The 14,777-nt window shown below is 41.2% G+C and overlaps 1 protein-coding gene and 1 non-coding gene across 2 annotated transcripts in view; one reads left to right on the forward strand and one right to left on the reverse strand.

Annotated features, from left to right (window-relative positions):
* METAP1 (methionyl aminopeptidase 1) overlaps positions 1–13,241 on the reverse strand; it is a 51,023-nt gene extending 37,782 nt beyond the window's left edge. Inside the window, 1 exon segment of the mRNA NM_001102037.1 lies at positions 13,114–13,241. Coding sequence (NP_001095507.1) covers positions 13,114–13,227 — 114 coding nt within the window. The 5' untranslated portion in view covers positions 13,228–13,241.
* An 840-nt stretch (positions 13,242–14,081) lies between these two features.
* On the forward strand, positions 14,082–14,153 carry TRNAC-ACA (transfer RNA cysteine (anticodon ACA)). The gene has a single exon. It is a non-coding gene; the product is annotated as a tRNA-Cys (tRNA).
* Positions 14,154–14,777: the final 624 nt, after the last annotated feature.

The following is a 14,777-nucleotide window of genomic DNA, read 5'->3' on the forward strand; positions in this document are numbered from 1 at the left end:
AATATTGTATATTTGAAAGTTGTTTAAAAAGTTCTCATCACAAGGGAAAAAAACTGAAACTGTGAGGTGATGAATAATAACTGAACTTATTGTGGTAACTGTTTCACAAAGTATACAATATCTAATTATTATGTTGTATACCTTAATGGGCTCCCCTAGTGGCTCAGTAGTAAAAAGAATCCGCCTGCCAATGCAGAGGACCTGGGTTCAATCCCTGGGTTGGGAAGATCCCCTGGAGAAGGATATGGCAACCCACTCCAGTAAGAATCCCATGGACAGAGGAGCCTGGCGGGTTACAGTCCATGGGGTCACAAAGAGTCGGACACGACTTAGTGACTGTACAACAATACCTTAAACTTATTCAATGTTCTGTCGATTTCTCAGTAACAATTGAAAAACTAACACCAGGTTAAGAGATACCTGGTATTAGAATATTTGTTTCTAAGCCATATGCATGTGTTTTCAAGAATCAAAGCCATATTGAATACATAACTGGCATAATCTCTAAAATGTCCAGTGCACATATATTTAAGTTCCTTTTCTACAGCCAGTATTTTAAGCTGAATGCCGTTTTCCAGCTGCAGGAAGATTCTCTCTAAAAGACAAACTGTTTTCTGAGTTAAGGCATCTTGTCACTTAAAGTAGATTTAAACCAATTAATACAGCATTAAGGCAATGTGTTTATACTTTCTGCTCACAGTGTGACCAACTGGACAGCCTACTCTTTGCTCCACAACTGGGTATCCCCCCAGTGGCCAAAATACACAGCTCATCTCTTTCAACCTCTTCCTGGGGGACGTCACCTTATGGTGAACAAGGCTTGTCAGGCAAGCATCAGCAAAGACAATCATGTTATTCTTTCTTTTCTCATCAATCTCACATCCTTCCTAATGTTGTCGTTCTTGTGACTCACCTCTTACAGTGGGCACATCTAAACATTCAGCATTATTTGTTGACTGTTCCAAGTTTCTCCATTCAGAAGGTAATGTTATTTACAACATGACAACATCCAAAAATTCAATCATCAAATCTTATTGAATTTTAAATAAACAAAGAATTTTTTATTCTAATTGCAAATGCATACCATCTGGAGTGTATCAGAGTAGGTGCCAAGTTTTTCTTTTTACCCCTACTGATCACAGAACTCTTGTAAAAAGAAATCTAGAACTCTTTAGTATTTAAACAGAAAAAGAGGGGCTCTGACTGGGACAGGAGCAGGAGGTGGTACCACTCTGACCTATGCCCACTTTCATACATATCTTATCTTTCAAAGCAATTAAGCTTCAATAATCAGATGCCTTCCTCCTCTCCATTCAAATCATACTTTCCTTCAAGAGTTCAGAAGATAACAACAAATGATTTTAAATACAACGTTTTCTGTAAAACTCCTCCTGTTCCCCAGTGAGAAATGACACATCCTCTAAACCCTTTAGCATGTACTGCCTCTACAATTCAATTAATCATCTATTTCATGGTGATCTCTCTTAATTTGATTCTCTAATAAACTGTGAACAAACTAAAAGCAATGTAAGTTTTTTAAAGGAACCCTATTTCAAAACGATTCTCCTTGATTGTCACTTCATACTGGGGAAAGTAAAAAGCCCAAGATGATGTGCAAAGACCAACAGTTAAGTTTTGGTTCCCACCTTAAGTATTCATGGTAAACTATTTTCTTTTCATATCTACTCTAAAAAGTCACAGCTATGGAAAAACTGCCAAGATTTAGAAATAACCCTCCTTGATTCTATTTCGGGGGGGGGGGGGAATTAACAAGATTATCAACTTACTCCTAAAAAAGCAGAACATGTTTTACATTTTTCAGACTACCTGGTGTTCTAAAGCTTACAGTGCACTGGATGAATGTCAAACCATGTCAATTTCTCTCCCAATTAAAATTTCAATGTAGCTATCATCAACCATTAATAAACATGCTGAAATTCATCACATTCACTGAAAAGCAGCTATTCAAATAAATAGCCCTGTATTTTCCTCAGAGGATTTCAGAGTGTTTTGTACTTGGTTTGTGAGACCTACATCAAATCCCACCTTTTCAATAAGAGGACTAATAGGATTATTCTCATTAAATAAACTGAGGAACTGTCTCACAAAACAGCTTACCTAGCTAAAGACTTGTATTTCAAAATATATGAATATTTGAGGAAATGAAGGAATCAAAGTATTCATAATAAATACTTCTCAGGACACCCGCCATCCTCTTACTTGCTGAGGCCATGAAGTAACAAGGGCACAGTCTTCAAGACCCCTGACAGCATCAAGTACATTCTGTGCCTCCTAGTAACTCTTGAAGACTGAACACTGTTCCTTCCTTATACCACAATCTCATTCTTCTCCCATTTCTTTACCTGACTAGGACCACTCAAAACCCGTGAGTGACTTATTCTCCACACCATGAAGAATCAACCTCTGACTCTTACCTGAGCAACCTTTCCTTCCTTATCTCTGAAAAATGTACCAACAACCTAACTAAACTAGGATGAGAGTTCCCCCAGAGAATACCACACTGTCCTTTCCCTTGCACGACCTCGTCTATCTGTTCCTGACACTCATATTCACATCTTGTCCTCACAAGTTTTAACCTATCCCTTCAGTCTGTTACAAATGCTACCTTCATAAAGTGTCCACACCATACCTCATCCCACCCCATGCCTAACAACAGGGCACATGTATTTATTTATTCAGCACTTCTTTGATAGCGCTTTGTCTCACTACCCTGCTTTCCACCTATTTCACTGCACCAAAGCACTGGCTACAGAGTACCTACTAAAGCTAGAATGGTTAAGTTTTTACCCCACTTTTTCTTAACACCAAGAGATATCTACCAAGTTGTAGGAGCTGATATGGGGTAATACGGTTCTCAGTCCTGAACAGGTCCTCGAATCACCTGGAAAATGTTTCTTTTAAAATACTCATGCTGTTCTCCACAAGTTAAGCAGAACAGTGGTTATCAGGGCTGCGTGGAGCAAGCAAAAGAGAGCTGTTTAATGAGCTGTTTCAGTTCCGCAAGATTAAAGAAGTTCTTTAGATATGTTCTACAACAATGCAAATATAATAAACACCACTGAAAAGTACCCATAAAAATGGTTAGGATAGTAACGTCTCTATGTGTTCTTTACCTGTAGAAAAAAGAAATTCATTTTTAAATAAGTTAAGTTACAAAGCTGTATGTTATACAAAACAATGATTCTGGTTTTGTTTCAAAAACATAAAAACAACAAGTAATACATGAATGCTGACCATATGCCAAGCACTGATTTAGGCAGTACTATATGCACCGTTAATCCTCACAACTCTACAGGGTAGATTCTATTATTTCCTATTTAACAGATGAGAAAACTGAAGCACAGAAAAATTAACACGTTAAAAAAAGCCCACACAGCTCATTAATGGCAAAGCCAGGTTTTAAATGCAGGCTCTCTTGAGACAGTTTCCATGCTCTTAACCTCTATGTAATAAATATATAAAAGTCTGAAAAAATAATAAACCAAACTGTAACACACTCTTAGGATACGATCATGACACAGCTTTTACTTTAAACACTTCTGTTTTAAATTTATGCAAAGATCATGCACTGCTTTTTATAACAAAAAAACAAATGGAGGTATTTACATTTAAAAAAAATATACTCAGTGGAATACAAAGTCTCTGGCCCTGCTAACAATCATTTTATTTCCTTGTATTTCTGTACTCAGACTCTTCACCACTGCAAGGCTGTGGTTACTTGCTGTAACACACATGCCTCAGCTTGCTCCTACTTCCATAAACATCCTTCCCCTGGAGAGAATGTCCTCTCCCCCTTGCTAACAGACACCTTTTTACTTACCTTTTTATTTATTTTTTTCAGTGTACCCAAATCCATTTCTTAACCTCTCCTGCAGAAGGCCTTCTAGGACCTTATCTATACCATTTTGCACCTTTTTATTACGCTGCTTTGAAAAACTGCCCATTAGCAGTTTTATTTGTGTCCTCCAGAGCCATCAGCACACTTTCTTGAAGATCTCAGTACCTTTCTTCTCGAGGCAGGGACTCCAGGCAGTGGCTCAGTATGGAGCATACTGAGCAGGCAGAACTAGATTTCTAAAGACATTCCTACCAGAAACAAGGGCTCATTGGAGACAGGCTGGATTCCAGATCTGGGACAGGGAAGCTGCAAGGTAAACCTTGTTTGTCTTGGGCCAGAGAGCTAGGGAACAATCAGAAACTACTGGAGGAAGGTCAAAAGGACACAGAATCCACTGTCCTTCAAAGGCACTATGGTAGGTAGTTAATTACAAAGTGAAAAACAGCGTACAGTGAGCAGGCAGCACCTCCTAACCAAGCGATCACATTTAGGAGCGCCTCCTGATGTGACAGAATATGAAGCACACAGCATCACTCACGAGTCCTGTCAAGTGAATCCTGACAGAACAGACAGGGGATAAAAGAACAACTTAGAGACACTACGAGGAAATAATCAGATAACCAAGAACGTGTGCACTCTGTTAGACAACTGACTAGTCTCTTCAAAAAGCCAGCATCATGAAAATAAAGATGAAAGGACTGTTCTATACTAAGAAATGTAACAATCACACGCTACTTGTGAGCTTTGAAAGGATCTTGGTTCCAAAATTAACCAAGAACACAACTACTGAATATGTTCAGGAGATAATTGATAAATTCAAATAGGATTGACTATTAGGAGATATTAGGGAATTCTTGGCAATATTCTTACAGGTAATCATGGTACTGTATTAATAAGTAAGAAAGAATATCCCTGTCATTAGAAGATACATGCTGAAGATGGTTACATGTAACCATGTAATGAATGGGTAAGGTGTCATGTTTTCTGTGACTCAAAAATTTTCAACTAATACATATACAAATGCAATACACATAAGAACTCATAAATAAAGCAATTAGAGCAAAATATGTAGGTGATGGTATACTGCAATTAGTTATAAGACTCTTCTTTAAACTTTTCTATGTTTGAAAATCATCACAATAAAAAGCTAGGGATACTCAATCAAGTTATAAAATAATTAAAAGAAAAAAAATCCTTGTCTATACTTTCACTTAGCACCTCCAGGTCATTTAACTTTTTTTTTTTTTTTAAGTACTTCCTGTCCATACAAGTAACTTCTTGGCCTCTTGAGGACAGTAAATTTTAGCAGGTTTGCAGATGCAAAAATAGCCCAACAAATGTTGTTATTCATAAGTAACACAACAGGCAAAACCCAAAAATGTCTATTAATGTCAAGTCCCAGATAGGATATGGAACAATATAAAGTTTCTCCTAATGGGAGAATAAGCACAATCACACTAGAAAAAATTCTGGCTCAGTCAAAACATAGCTGAATGCATACATAACCCATGACCCAAGAACTTTTCCCCTGGTTGTATACCCAAGAGAAACTCTTGCACATAGGCATCAGGAGCTAAGTACAAGAATGTTTAGAGTAGTACTGTTTATAATAGTAAAAACCTAGAACAACCCAAATTTCCATCAACAAAGGAATGAATAAACTGATACATTAATTCACAAATACTATACAGCAATGAAAATGAAAGAAGGAGAGCGACACACAACAAGGGTGAATCTCAAGAACAGAATATAAAGCAAGCAAGTTGCAGAAGAATACGTGCAATGATTTATAAAACTTTCAGAAACATCAAAACGAAACAATGTGTATCTAAGGAATCAAATACATGGAAAAGCAAATGAATGATAAAGGCAGCTCAGAACAGGGAGTACCTCTAGGGTGAGAGACACATAGGTGCTTTCTGGTTTTACTTGCTTCATTAATATATTCTTTTTAATAATTCAGGTGGTTAAATACAGATGCATTTACTGTACCATGTTTCTTTAGATACTGTGGTTGACTTACTGTTAAGTTTTTTATTCTATTCAACATCTAATAAAAACAAATGAGTTTTAAAAAAAAAGTACAGATCCTGATTTTAAGGTACTTAAGAACCTCAATTCAAAAGCAATATTAAATCACATAATACCTCCATTTATATTTTCCTCTACATTTTAGTAGTGAACTATGCAAGGTTATCAGTATTCAAATAGTTAAGCCCATCACTAGTACCCGTTAGTGAAATAATCAGTAAGAAAATAAATGCCCAGTCAGAGAGGGGGGGAAGAAGTCATGTTACATCTAAAACCTAATGGCATTTACAACTTACCTATTTTACTAAATGATCTGAGCTCATGGCTTGATTGATAAGGCAGGGCAACCTTCAGAATCTGATGCAAAGGGCTGCCCCTTTGCACCTTTTATCAAGGCAGGAACAATTAATACAAGTTCTCAACAGAGATGGAAACGTCTCTGTTGCCTGCCACTTTATGATAAGAAAATTGCTAAAGTCACAAAATCTCACTTATACCCTACCCACTCTTGAGAGGACTGAGCCTATGACCTAGACAAAGGCCACAGTAGCAGACCCCATGACAGGGATTTTAGGAATGCCTTCCAACAGACACCACAGAGCTCTGGTATATCAGGAAGAAGTCCCCACTGAACCTGGCTATAAAACAGACAGATTACTGGGGGGGGGGGGGGGGGGGGGGGGGGGAACAAAACAGAACTTTTAAAAAAGAATAGTCAGAACACCTTAACATGAGACCTATCCTCTTAATAATTTTAAGTGTTGATATAGGTACAATGGTAAAGAACAGATCTCTAGAGCTTATCCATCTGCAGGACTGAACTTAAATGCCTATTGATTACTAACTCCCTATTTCCCCCTTCACCCATTCCACTCTTTGAGCCTATGAATTTAAACAATTTCAGGTACCTCGTGTTAAGTGTAGTCACTTTTGATGATTGGCTAATTTCTCTTGGCACAAAGTCCTCCAGATTCATTCATGTTGTGGCACACTGCAAAATTCCCTTCTTTGTTAAAACTGCCTGGTATTCCATTATATGTTTATGCCACATTATATTTACCCATTTATATATCCATGTTGTTTCCACAACTTAGCTACTGTGAAGAGTGCACAAAAAGAAAAATCATTTGCAATGAACAGTTGAGAGGACGTTTCAGAGGTCCCTGTCCCACGTTCAACTATTGCAGCTAAATACACACACTGAGAAAGGCGGACCTAGCTTACTGGGTGTGTTAAACTGTTCTTTATTCAAAGTCAGACCCAAGGCTGATACCAATCAAAGGAAAAAAAAAAAAGATTTACAATTGTTGAGCTGACCAAGCATGAATAAGCACATGTTTCATGTTAAAACTGAGTCAAGAAAGGTTCAAGATCAAGCAGAGAGGATGGCTATACCTATATTTTGTTTCATTAGAACTTTAACATGGAGAGAGATCTCAACGGTTGCTCTATAGCACATTCCTGCCCATGTTACATCTACTAAATGGATTTCCTATTAATACCAGGGACAACTCCTCATTTATACAGGAGCCACCACGCTACTGCTTCTCCCTCCTATCTAGAGCTGGGTATGTGTTTAGCCACAGGCTTATGTGTTTGTCATCCCCACCAAATTAACTAAGACCAAACTAAATATTGTACAAGTATGCCAAACCTGAAAAAGACTCACCAAAAAAAAAAGGAAGAAAAAAATAAGTGACTAACACTTCTGTCACAAACTATATGAACAGTATAAGCTCATATCTACTTCCAATAGCCCTTCAATCTCTAAAACAGTAACTCGGAGTTAAAGATTGGTTAAACTTTTGATTATCTACCAACCAAATGATGTTTGCTTTTTACAAGTTCTACAATAAAAATATAATTCATGCCAAGACTCCAACATAAACATTTATAATACAAGCATGTCAGTTAAAGGAGATCTCCACCAGGAGGTTCTCAAACTATTAATAATCCATTAACTACACTGTGAGAACTACCAGCACCTCAAGGTGGGTTCAATCCTTGGTTTATATACCAGCCCCACCATTACTCTATACTCTCAAGTAATCAAAATGATTTAAAATTTCACAAGAACGTTTACTGCAAAACAGTTAAACAGCAGCTAAAAAATTAAAAAGAGAGTAAATTCAACCATACATGAGTAAATATACAGGACAGTACATCTATCACATAAAATATTATTCAGCCATTACAAAGGATAATGTAAATGGAGCCATTATACACATTCCAAATGTATTACTTAAGACATAAAAGAGAGAAAATTCCCTAAGATTATGTATATGATCAAGCCATTTTGATAAAAATGCATACAAGTATACGCACATGAGTGTATGTAGGAATACATAAATGTTTGTAAGACTACCCATCAAAAGACTTACAGAAATTATCACCAAGCAACCTTTCACTTGTATTTTCTAATTTTTCTACAATAAAAGTTATTTTTAAGGAAAAAAAATCACAACTAGATATTGCTATCTTACAACAATATCTAGAAATAGTGTGAGGTAATGTAAGGAATTTTAAGAAAATCCCTAGGAATGTCAGGAACTTTGTTATCAAAGGAGAAAGTGTTTTAGAGGACAGGGCTACATTTCAAAGACCTACATATTGGAAGTGCAAATCTTTCCTCACTTTTCCACTCCAACATACGAGATGCCCACCCACTCATTTTCTTACTGAAGATCCAGGCAGTCACTTTACATGGCCACTACTTCTGTGAAAGAACCTATTCCAAGAATTTGTGCAAAACGTTCATAACAAATAAGACTCCTCCTCAAACATTTTAAACCTTCCTTATGGCTAGCTACAATGGTAGTAGACATAAGGCATGTGCAACAACACTATTTACTGAACACAGTGTTGAGGCGCTTTGCACGCTCTTATTCACCTTCACCTCAACTATAAGGAGGGTGCATCATTAGCGCTCTCTTATAAAACAGGACACAACCTACTCAAAGACATGGTCGCAAAAAAAACCAAGGAAAGACTCCAAACCCAGGCTTCTTCCTTTTAAGTGCTTACGCATTATGAAGGGCTGCAAATCACTCAGGTGCTTCTCTGCAGATCCTTTAAACTACAGTCAAGATAGAATCTGCCCTGGGGTGTTCACTAAGGGCTTGACTGCTCTTTGCCTTTCCTTCTCAGGCCTAATGACCATTTTTCTTTCATTTAATGAACTGAGTGCTTACTGTGTACAAGGTACTTACGAGAAATACAAAAATGAGTACAGCACAGCCTCCATCCTCAAAAAACTCTTACAACTCTTTGGGACTATGAGTAAACTACTAAGCTACTATTAAACCTAGTCAACTACTACTGAATAAGACGGATACAGCTATAAAGAAATACCATGAAACATCACAAACTCCTGTAAAGCTCGATTTCAAGTGAAATAGGTTTTACTCATTAAAATACAAAAAACTGTCTTAAAATTAAGCATCTTAAGTAAAAACATTCCTATCTTCTTAAGCATAAATACAGTATTAACGATAAAAAGAGCTAACATTGATTAAATGTATTGCTACGCTAGGTGTTTCATTAATACATACAAACCCTGAGGTTGGTACTATTCAAAGCCCCATTTTAAAGGCTGTAATGGGACCTCCCTGGTGGTACAGTGGATGAGAATCCACCTGCGAATGCACAAGAAATGGGTTCGGTCCCTGGTCCAGGAAGATTCCAAAAGCCACAGAGCAGCTAAGCCCAGTGCACAACTACTGAGTCTGTGTTCTAGGGCCCAGGAGCCGCAACTACTAAAGCCTGGGTGCGCTAAACCCAGTGCTCTGCAACTAGAGAAGCCACTGCAATGAGATGCCCACTTGCCGTAACTACAGAAAGCTGCTGCGCAGCAACAAAGACCCAGCAAACAAAAATAATATAATTAATGTTAAAAAATGAAAGGTTATAACAAAAAACAAAGATTACCTGCCTAAAGCACACAGCTAGTAAGTAACAGAACTGTGATTCAGTTGTGGCAGTTTACTTCTTTATTCTGGCTTCCCTGGTGGCTCAGCGGTAAAGAATCTGCCTGCCAATACATGAGATGAGGGTTCCATCCCTGGGTTGGGAAGATCCCCTGGAGGAGGAAATGGCAACCTACTCCAGTATTCTTGCCTGGAAAATTCCATGGACAGAGGTGCCTGGGGGGTTACAGTCTATGGGGTCCCAGAGTCGGACACAACTGAGCATGCATGAATGCACCTCTTTATTCTGCCTTTTGACTCAAGCATTTATTGACCTCCTATTACACGCAGAGCATTGTGTTGAGAAATGAGGAGAGGGCAGTGAGAGTTTATTCATGATGCTCACCTTCTGACTGAAAGACAGATAAACAAAAATCAAATGATCAGACTGTATAAAATGTTATAAAGGAAATAAGGTGCTGTGACAGGATAACCAGAAAAGACTTACTTCTGTTCTTATAGTTTTGTTCACAGTTTATTCCCAAAGACGAGCTGGTCAGACAATCAGCCTGGGGACCACAGAAGCAAGGAGAAGAGAAAAGACTGACCACTGCTAGTGAAGATGATCAGAGAAGTGGCAAGGAGAAGCCCCAATTTCATCATAAATGTGGAAACTGGCTTAGTGATTGAACAAGGTCTCAAGCTGGGACTGAAAGAACATCTATGATTTCAGAAGACAGGTGATATTCCGTGTAAAGGAACAAGTATAAATACAGACTCTGGTTAAAGCAAGAGAATAAAGCTGGACTCAGAAAAGGTGCCCTAACTATGGGGCTAGAATCCTGCAAGTAATGGCAATTCTATTCATTATAGGTGGGGGAGAAGCACAGTCAGATCGCTATGCTAGGGGAAAAATAACTTTTGCATGAAAGGTTTTGTTCCTTTGATTTGTGTGTGTGTGTGAGTGTGTGTGTGAGTGTTTACTTGCAAGGTGGGAAACTACAATAGAGAAATGAACTAAGAGAAACTGGTGAGAAATTTTAAAAACTGACTAAAGGAGGAAGCAACAGGAATGAAGAGAGCGAGCTTCAAGCATCAGTCAGGATATATTCAACTACAGGCATAACAACGGAACAAGAAATATACCTGCAGAATCCAACATGAAATACCTACTGTACTAAATATACCCTGCGTGTTTTCACAAATGTGTTGGCATGTTCCCAAAAACCCCAATGAGCCAATGTCCTTTCTACTAAATAATACATGCCTAGGAGAATATCACCTATCCTTGATGAGTATAGTTTCACAGCATCTTTTCAGAATCTCAACAAGTGTCTGTACATATTATTTCATGTAACATTACAAAACGACAACTAAATTTAAGCAAAACATAAAACACCACATTATTCTACTCAGAGTACATGATTTTCAAAAACAAATTACTGGATTTTTTTTTTAAAGTCCAGGTCCCACACAGGCCTCAACAAATCACAGAATTTAAAAATTATTTTAAAGAAACAAAAGGACTCAGACCAGGTTCAGCATGTTGAGAAGTCCCAGTGCTATTTTTAGAAAGAGCAACACTTCTCCAAGTGTAACTTTTTCCAAATGATACTAACAAGGTCAAGGATCATATCCTATCTGAAAACAAGTCCTATACAACATTGCTAGGATCTTTTACAACAACTTATCTTACAAGTGCTGGATCTCCGGGATTTTATTTACATCTTCATTTCACATACAGCTTTATGTTTACACATTTATATTTGAAAGTTATATTTGTGCTTACTGTTCATGTATGTTTTCCTATTCATTTGTGTATATATACACATACATATGTGCTACGCTCTACTGCCAGCCTTAAAAAATACTGCCTTTGTTTTATTAAGATTTCACATTCGTTGGATACTTTGGGTCTCAGAACAACCTTGTGAAATACATTAGTAAAAACTTCATCTTCCCGTCTGGACAGTGGTGGGACTGGAGCTCAAAAAGATACTCCTGACTAGTTCAAGATCTCAGTCAATGGCAAGGACAGGGCCCTGTCGGTGCCTTTAGACTCTTTGTGCATGCTCTCCTCCCCGCAGGACACTACCAATTTCGTACTTGAATATTCCCGTGCCTCTCTTCAACAAAACTGGATTGTAACGAAAAGCCGTACAAATGCCGCCAGGCCAAAACTCTGAGCGTCTAAATGCAGCCGGAACACTAGGGCTCTTCAGTAAACAAACACCAGCACACGTTTCAGTCCGGACACCATTCAATGCTGGCTTTGCTCCACTGCACAAAACTTATTAAAATACGGCCTTACTTTTTCCATGACTGTATCTACTGCCTCATCTTGATTTACAAGCAAAGCCTAGAAAGCCTACAAAAATAAGTGTTTTGTAGTTTATCTAGGAATAATACAGAAAATATTGCTGTTATTTTTGGTGAAGAAAATCAATTTTGTATAGTTTATTTCAACCTAAATAAAATGTGAATTTTGTGTAAAAAAAAAAAAAAAAAATAAAATACGGCCTTAAAGCATAATCCTTAATGGAACTGTCTTTTTCGCTCAGTGGGAAGTTCAGTTAATCTGAGGTGACTCATATTGTTACCTTACGGTTTTGTAAATCAATAATTCTGAGTGCCAAAGGAAAAGAATGAATTACACAGCTCCCTCTCCATCCGCAACTCCAAAGTTGCTTAAGTGTCAATGTGCGGTAGTAAAACCTAGGGACAGAGGTAGGTGGGGCTGGAGCTAGCATTGCCCGTCTCGGCGCCCCCACCGTCCCAGGTATCCCTTCTCCAAGCCCAGCGGGTCTCTTCGATCCCCAATCCCGTAGGACCACAGTGACTACCCGGCCCCGCAGCCCCCACCGACCAAGACCAGAGCCCCGCCGGGAGCTGCAGCTGTGGCGACTCGCACAGCCAGGGCTGGCCCCTTCCCCGGCGATCCCACCTGTCCCGCGTAGCCCGCACACCTGGCAGCCCCCGCCTGGTCAGAAGATGCGCGTCGAGAACTGGCAACTAAACGCGGCGCCCTAGGGCGGTCGGGAGACCCGGGGTAACTCCGCTTCCGCCCCCAGCCTACAAGGCAGCACGCCCGCGCCCGCGCCCCCACCCCCGCGGGCGCCCCAAGCGGCCGGGGTCCGCAGGGGCCCCAGATCCCCGGGAGGCGAGAGGGGGCGGCGGCGCGGCAGACTAGGGCGGAGGAGGAAGAGCGGCCGGCGAGCCCGCCCGGGGAAGAGGAGGAGCGTGTCCCGACCGGCCGGGAGGGCAAAGAGGAGAGGGGAGGGAAGCGGCGGTGGGGCCGCGGGGGAAGCGGGAGTCTACCTGCGAGCAGAAGTACGAGCCCTGGATGCCCAGCTTGATGCAGGTGGGGCACTGGAGCTTGGCCTCGCTGCTGCAACCGTCCGTCTCGCACACACGCGTCTCCACCGCCGCCATGCTGCCTGGCTACTGGAGGAGCGCCTCACCGAGGAAGAAGGGGAGGAGGGAGGGAGGAACGGTTGGACAGAGGGAGGGCAGGGGAGGGGAGAGAGGCCGAGCCGGGGGAGGAGCTCGGACTGCCGGGCCTAGGTGCAGAAGGAGGAGGAGGAGCGCGGGGCCTGCCCAGAGTACGCTGCGCGCCCCGCCCCCGCCCCGCGCGCGCAGCTGGCCCCGCCCCATGGCCTTCGCCCCGCCCCTCAGCCGAGGGCCCCAGCCTCTCGGCCGCCTGTGCGCACGTGGGCCGCAAGGGTACCTGGCCTAGCCCTCGGCCTCTCCGCGTGGTAGCGCTTCTACCTGCCGCGAGCCGGCCCCCGGAGGAGAAGGCCATGCTCGGCCGACTAGGAAAGGCCTTCTCGGTGCCTAACGAGAAATCCCCGGTTGTCGCCTACTGACTGGATCCCAGGGTCCTGAACGTCTGCCGTACTCTCAGGCCGTTGGAAAGGACACTCCACTCTTCTGTGTTGGTCCACCCGGCAGCTCCTTGGAAAAGGAAAGTAACTCCATTTTTACGGATAGTGTCTGCTTTGAGGCCTAAGGACCGCCGCTCATTCACAAAGAAAGGAAGCCCGGGAACTGTTAATGAAGAAGTGTGCTGGGTTTTGTGTCAGCTTTCCCTCGTGCCCTCTTATTTTTCACACCACTCCCCCCTCCATTCGCAAAATACGTGCTAGTGATAGTAACACAACTCCTGAATATTCAATACAGTTTTTTGTATTATACCAGTTGATTGTTTAAGAGGTAAATAGGGGAAGATTGTGTTGATCATGAAATGTCAAAATTGAAAGAAGCTTTAGAGGTCATCTGTTAGGACTTCCCTGGTGGCTCAGACGGTAAAGCGTCTGTCTACAATTCAGGAGACCCGGGTTCGAGCCCTGGTTTGGGAAGATCGCCTGGAGAAGGAAATGGCAATCCAGTCCAGTACTGTTGCCGGGAAAATCCCATGGACAGAGGAATCTGGTAGGCTACAGTCTATGGGGTCGCAAAGAGTCGGACACGACTGAGCGACTTCACTTTCACTTAGAGGTCATCTAATGCAAACCTAAGTCTCTTCGGCTACATCCCAGGTCTGCCATTTTCTAATTGGTGCTTGAGTATGGTTCTGTCACGAAAGAGGAGAGAGGGACTAGTATTTACTGATCATCAACTTGGTAGTGCAAGTTCATGTGCCCACCTGCACAGTGAGAGCAAAGAAACCAAAGCATTGGAGTTTGGAGCAGAGAAAGGTTTATTGTAGGACTGTGTAAGGAGATGGATGACTCCTTGCTCTAAACCACAGCCCCCCCAAACCACCCCCATCCTCCACCCCCCGCCCCCAACCCTGGCTCCCTGAAGGGTTTTGGCAACACATTTTTTTAAAGCCTGGTGAAGGATGGAGGGAGTTGCAAGGTGTGCAATCAGCTGGTTTACAATTTTCTGATTGACTGAAAGTGAGGTATCTCGGGTAAACGGCCGCCCTAGGTGACAGAAGGCCTGGGGCTCTGTGCTCAGGGTTATAAAGTAACATCTTC

Source organism: Bos taurus, chromosome 6 (assembly GCF_002263795.3).
Source record: "Bos taurus isolate L1 Dominette 01449 registration number 42190680 breed Hereford chromosome 6, ARS-UCD2.0, whole genome shotgun sequence".
Classification (NCBI taxonomy): Eukaryota; Metazoa; Chordata; class Mammalia; order Artiodactyla; family Bovidae; genus Bos; species Bos taurus.